Genomic DNA, 7,064 nt, shown 5'->3' on the forward strand with positions numbered 1-7,064 from the left:
TCCACATTTTTTTTTTTTATAATGGTACAGATTCGTGAACAACATTTGAGATAAATAGGTATTTTGTGTGTATAGAAAATGTTTTAGATCTTTACGTTCGGCTCGTGAAAAATGGGAGCAAAAACAAAAATGTTGCATTTATATTTTTGTTCAGTGTAGTTCTGAGGAGGTTGTTAACCCACAAAATGTGAATCAGCTGCAAATGGAATGGAAGTAAGCCCCCCCCCCCCCCCCCCCAAAAAAAAGGGGGAAGGAGAGGTCAGAAAATTTGAACCCGATCAATTTGGGACCATTTGGTTCTAATGAAGCCTAACAAAATTTACAGTAATCCATTTTAGCATTTTCTGTCTCTCCATGTTTGACACTTTCTTGCCTTGTTTTTGTTGTATTTCATTCTTTTGTTTTTATTAGTATGGCCAAAGCAGATGGTTAACCCACTGAGTCTGGGCTGCCTCAGGTTTCTTCCTATACACTCTAAAACATTGCAGCCTTGTTTAGTTATTTCCACTTGTTTCCTCTCTTTAACATAAAGAGCTTTTACAAGTTTTGGATGTTGAACTCAACTTTACAAGTTGAGTTGAGTTGTAAAATTGAGTTCAACATCCAAAACTTGTAAGAGCTCTTTATGTTAAAGAGAGGAAGCAAGTGGACATAACTAAACACAGCTGCAATGTTTTAGAGTGTAATCACAAAAGCTTCAGGGAGTGTTTCCATACCATTACTGCCAATACGCTCGCTCAGCAAGCGGGTCAGGCTTAAACCTTCCCTTCAGTTAGCGCCTTGGGACAACTTGCGTTGTGATTTGGCACTGTATAAATAAACTGATTTGAATTGTGCAGATTACTGGTGGTGACCTCATGTTTGTCTTTTCTTGTAGAATTGGAAAAGATGGATACATCCAGATTAACGGTGGGGTGGCAGTGCACGGACAGTCAAAAGGCAAAAGCCTCATGATGAACACCAAAGGAAATATATACCTGGGTGAGCGGATTCATGGATTTAAACAAAGAATTACAACATTTTCTCGAATCTCCATGGCTTTTATCATTAGTGCACTTTGGATTTCATTTCTTCATGTCTGCTGTCCCAACCTCTTTTCCTTCAAGTCTTCCTTTATCCATCTTCCATTTCACTCTTCCATCTCAGCATTTCTGCTGCATCCAGTTCCTCCTGCACTCCCTTCACTGCCCATGCCTGTTTTATAATACGAGGTCTGTCCAAAAAGTATCCGACCTTTTTATTTTTTTCAAAAACTATATGGATTTGAATCACGTGTGATTGCATCAGCCAAGCTTGAACCTTCGTGCGCATGTGTGAGTTTTTTCACGCCTGTCGGTTGCATCATTCGCCTGTGGGCAGGCTTTGAATGAGCACTGGTCCACCCCCCTCGTCTGATTTTTATTGTCAGTGAAATGGCTGAGAGGCTGCCACTTTGTTCCATTATTTTTTTTTTCAGAAACTGTTAGAGACAGCCAGTTGGAAACCATTCGAAAGATTCAGATGGATTTTGGTGAAGATTCTGTCGGCGTCACATGGATTAAGGAGTGCTAAAACCTTTTTAAAGACGGCCCACAGCGGTGGGGGAACGCGGAGAGCCGAGCGGCCATCGACAGGCTGGAATGACCAGATCATTTCTAAACTGAACTCTGTGTTGATCCGGAACATCGTGTGACTACTACAGAAGTAGAGCTGGACATAGCACTTTTGCAGCACATTCCACTGTTACAGGAGATTTTGTAATGAAAGACGTGCGGAGGATTTCGCACGTCGGCACGGAGCCGTTCATGGCGCAACAAAAAAAACACCTCCGTGTTGGAAACCATTCAGAAGCTTTCGATGGCTTTTCAGTTGAGTGAGTATCCGAGAAATTGTGTAACAGCTGGACATGCCACAACATGTCCTGTGAGACTTCCAACACGGACGTGTTTTTGTTGCGCGCCATGAAGTGCTCTGTGCCAACGCACGAAATCCTCCTCACGTCTTTCATTACAAAATCTCCTGTAACAGTGGAATGTGCCTTAAAGGTGCGATGTCCAGCTCTCTTGCCATTTCTGTGGTAGTCACACGATGCCCCGGATCAACACAGCATTCAGTTTAGAAATGATCTGGTCGTTCCAGCCTGTCGATGGCCGCTCGGTGCGCCGCGTTCCCCCGCCGCTGTGGGCCGTCTTTAAAAAGGTTTTAACACTCCTTAATCCGTGTGACGCCGACAGAATCTTCACCGAAATCCATCTGAATCTTTCGAATGGTTTCCAACTGGCTGTCTCTAACAATTTTCGAAAAAAAATTTCATGGAGCAAAGCGGCAGTCTCTCAGCCATTTCCCTGACAATAAAAATCCAACGAGGGGGGTGGACCAGTGCTCACTCAAGGCCTGCCCACAGGCGAATGACGCAACCGACAGGTGTGAAAAAACTCACGCATGCGCATGAAGGTTCAAGCTTGGCTGATGCAAGCGCACATGATTCAAAGCCATATAGTTTTTGAAAAAAATAAAAAGGTCCGTTACTTTTTGGACAGACCTCGTATAAAAACACACACACACACTAGTTGTTTTTTAGTAATAGTCGATTGTAATGTTTGCGTGTGCATGACAGGTGGCGCTCCGGATATGGCTGCTCTGACGGGAGGGAAGTTTTCCTCCGGAATGACAGGCTGCGTGAGGAACCTGTCACTGATGAACGCCGGGCCGGGACAGCAGCCCGCCCAGGCTATCGACCTGCAGTCCCACGCAGCGCACAGCGCCAACGTGCAGCCGTGCTCGTCATAGACCACAGCACGCACGCGCACGCACACACACAGGAACACACACAAACACAGAGACTATGGCGTGATGTCATGTCACACACAGCAGACCCACACAAAGACACAAACTTGGTGCTTCACCGCAACCAAAACAAGAAAAGAGGATGCGTTTGTCTGTGTGCGGTAAAACCAAAAAAAAAAGTGCGAACATTGAAACATTATGGCGTCTTCTCTTCCTCAGTCTTGTATGCTCAATGAAGGACTATTAACACAAGAGAACCAGAACAGTTTACAGACTTCCAGCAGTAGTTTTAGCATTGAGAAGAGTAAAATACATTCAGCCTTCTGCGATGGGTCAAATCCTATGGAGATGGAGATGTTTTACAGCACTGAATTTTATTTATATATGAAAATATATATATAAGATATTATATTATATTGTGGGGGAAAACATGCAAACTAATCATAGTTGCTTCAGACTTCTGAAACTTTCTTCTGGGTTGTAACACTGTGTGTCCTGGGCTTCTGGCCGGCCTAATTGTATTAATACTTGAAGGCGTTTAGGTCTTCGTCTTTCACTTCTGTAGAGGAATGCGAGTATGCTTTCAGCATGCACACGGCTACGCAGAGGAGTGCACACGGTCACAGTCACGCAGCTTCAGCACACAACTCAGGTCACCCGACACAAATGATGAACTGCGAGTAGTTCAAATACAGTTACTTTAAGTGAGCTCATCATACCGGTGTCTTTTTTCTGTATTTGTTCTTTTTTTTAACAAAAAAGAAAGAAACCTTGGTGCTAACGTCACACAAAGACACAGCATACTTGCAGTTGCCCGTCTGTGGTGTTTTAATGTGATATAAACACGTAGTTTAGCTTTTCTTTTTCGTTGTCCTTTCCGTTTTATGTCATCCATGTAAAACAGCTTTTTGGTCTCTACTTGCAGACAGACATTCTACCTGAATTTGATTTGCTTTATTTTGTGATTGATCATTGACTTCCTGGACTCGGCCATCAAAAATGTGTCTGTATATGGTGAAAGTGTCCAATTTGTAGAGACATTCATTTATCCCTGCAGTAATGTCCATGTCTCTGAGGCCTCAGATTGAGGAACACCTAGGAAAAGTGCATGGAGTCATGAGGTCATTGGACAGAGGTGTATGGTGATGCCTATGCTAGAGAAAGAGAAGGAAGGTCCAAGTTTTAAGTCCTCCAGTACTTTGTGTCTTACTTTATGGTTGTGAGACTTGGACACTAACCAGTACCCTATGATGATGACTGGACTTTCTTTGGTGCTAGGTCTTGTTGGACAATCCTTGGGAATTGCTGAAGTAACTTTGTGTCAAATGAACAGTTACTTCTGGAGATTAAGATCATGCTACCACTTGCATTGTGACAAAGTCGGCTATGACATTTTGGTTTTTCTGGGAATGATCCAGCACACAGGTGCTTCGGTTTTTTGGGTCCCCGTACAATGGAAAAGGCCAAGGGGACACAAATATTTCACCTGAGTGCAGATGGATGGCTACTTCCAAGAGGTGGTAATGGACTGTTGTCTGCCTGGATGGTTGCCATCTAGGCCCAAAGGCGGCTCTGTAGAGTAGTGGATGTGGAATCGTATGCCCCCAGCACATGTACTATAGGTTTATTTGATTGTTTAGTCACTTTGAAGATTTGGCTTTACATCTAAAGCATTGTGTCTCATTTTCAATATCCTCAGGAGAGCTGAATCTCCTCAAAATGAATTTTTAGATTTGATAGCTTTTGTCATAACTCTGAAGGCTCCAAACTTGAGTAGAGACAGATACATCTGCAGCAAACAGCAGGAGGACACAGGTGGTTTAGTCAAAGCTCCCAACTGGTGGTGGGACCTGTAGTACATCTCGAATAAGGCATATGCGCCCACTTCAGTTGAATCACAGTGGCACGATTGCTTTTGGCATTCACAGACTTTTTGTCTTTTTCTGTAACCTTAAACTACCTGTTTTACTATTCTACAGGTGAGCACTGTCTTTTTACTTAGTCACTTTTTATTTATTTTGTTTTTCTTCTCCATTGTTCCAATCACATGCTTTCTTGATTTTGGTTATTGCCTCCTAGAGCCCCCCCTTATCACCATCATGTCTGCCATCCTGTATCTTCATCAAAAATGTGACACCAACCTGACTGGAATGACCTGTTAAAATGGTTGTAAACTGATATTAGTAATCTACATTGGTGTATTTTTTTAAAAAGGTTTTAGGCTTGAAATGCAATTCTTTATTTATCCAAGCAGAAGGGCACCATCATGTTTGTTTACATGTGAATGTGGATTGAAAAAAGACAGTCCTGTAGTCCACGTTTAGGACACAAACATTGTAAGGAGGTTTCTTGGCCCCTGTTCTGCTACCTTTCTGTTTTTAACCTGGATTTTCCTATGTGCACTGTACAGTGTTGTCCTATGCATAGTTTGCAATTTGCTCATTTGTTGTCATTTTGTAATTACAAAATACACCATGGCTGCAAACATGGGCTGTACATGAAAGGTGTACTTTTATTAGTGATGGGAGATGATTTTAAAACTTCAATATCACTTACGGATGGCGAAAAAACTCAGATTGCAACTGTTAAATCAATAAACGTGCACCATATGAAATATGGTTACCCACATCAGGATGACCCGCTTCATGCTTCTGACTGTTACATTTCCAGTGTTGAAAGGTTGCTCTTCCCCTTTGCTCTTGGTGTTTCTTATTAAAAACAAAATTCATGTGCTATTTGTAAGCCTATGAGTTTGTTGGGTTTTTTTCATTATTTGCTCTGTTGTTTCTACAATATGTTGTTAGGTGATTTGCATCAGTGTTCTTAGGACATCTGCTGTCCCTGGATGTTTTTAACCAGACTGTGGTTGACTACTCAACCCAATAAGAAAGCCAGTCTCTACTGTTCCCTCACATGCAAAGGAATTCTTCCATGATGCCACAACAGTTGTGACTTTGAGTTTGTCCTTTCAAGGTGACATCATGTGGCCAATACAAAGGTGATATGAGTTCATGCTGGTGTTTAACACGCATACATGATCTCTGGCTGAATATCTTCATTTTTAGACTATCCTCTGAGTTCTGTTCAGCTCACTGAAAGAAGGCAGAACCTCACAAAACAGGTACCATCAAATCTGAGGGAAGCAGCAAAGCCCTGTGCCATAACACCGGTCAACCAGTGGAGGGAGCCAGTCATCAGGCAGAACACAAGCGCTGACCTACGAGTGAGATTCTGATGTTTTAAGGGATATGGCAGTTGGTAAAATAAAAACAAAAATAGTAATAAAAAAAACCCTCCAAAACCAATAACAGAGTAATGCACACATTTGATCTGAGAGCATGTCCGCTATGTGTGATATTAGTGATGTCAGGTCAAAGATTTATTCAGAACTGATTCAACTGTTCAATTAGATAGTCACCCGGGGAATGTACACATCTAATCAGGATCTCGAAACCTTTGTTGGATGTAAGGCTATGCCAGTTACTCCAGCACTGATCAGCGAAATGAGGAAAAGATGCCCCACCTACTGACCTAGTTGGGGGTATCAGTAACAAACTCAACCAACCAGGATAGATTCACAGTCAGTTACCATGGCAACTGATCTTGGGTTGCCATTTTTTCTGGAACATGAGTTACACTCATCTCAGGGTTGATAAACAATTTTCTCTAAATCTGCTTTCTTTACTACACCCTGGTTTATGTGCAATAAAGAGTTTTGATTATGTATTTGTTGTCTACAATCACTTTACAGTCACAGATGCTGCTAGTAGTATACCTAATTTCCTGAAATCATATTCGTCGATGTGGCTTCTGGGAAGTAAGTCCAGCATACAGATGAGGACAAAATTATTATCCCCCTATGAAATGTAACATTTTCTTCAAAGTTTTCCTAAGTGCTTTTTTAACAGAGCAGGGAATTTTCACCACAGCCCTTCTAAACATATTGGAGGAGGCTAATAATTTTTAACCTGGTAGCTTTTTGGTTTTTCTGAAATAATTTTGTGTCACTGTGGAAAGTAAAATAATGTAAGCCTCCTGAAGAATTGACCTTTCTATTGAACCATAGCACAAACCACCATTGTGCAAAGGATGTGCTTTAACTTTGTAATTCTCAAAGCTTGTAAAATCAAGTTAAAACTAAGGGTTATCTTCCAATGTACATACGGTATAAAAACTTTGAGCCGTTACTTAAGAAAGCATCATGACAAAATAAAAGAAACAAGTTTAGACTTGAGAAAAATAATTCTTGATACTCACAAAGCAGGAGAAGATGTTAACGCATTGTTTCCAAGTGTCAA

At 41.6% G+C, this 7,064-nt stretch overlaps 1 protein-coding gene across 1 annotated transcript in view; it reads left to right on the plus strand.

Moving 5' to 3' along the window:
* The window catches only part of hspg2 (heparan sulfate proteoglycan 2), a 294,827-nt gene extending 289,314 nt beyond the window's left edge, over window positions 1-5,513 (plus strand). The window contains 2 exon segments of the mRNA XM_034173084.1: window positions 878-981; window positions 2,597-5,513. Coding sequence (XP_034028975.1) covers window positions 878-981; window positions 2,597-2,769 — 277 coding nt within the window. The 3' untranslated portion in view covers window positions 2,770-5,513.
* The last annotated feature ends 1,551 nt before the right edge of the window (window positions 5,514-7,064 follow it).

Source organism: Thalassophryne amazonica, chromosome 6, assembly GCF_902500255.1.
Source record: "Thalassophryne amazonica chromosome 6, fThaAma1.1, whole genome shotgun sequence".
Taxonomy (NCBI): Eukaryota; Metazoa; Chordata; class Actinopteri; order Batrachoidiformes; family Batrachoididae; genus Thalassophryne; species Thalassophryne amazonica.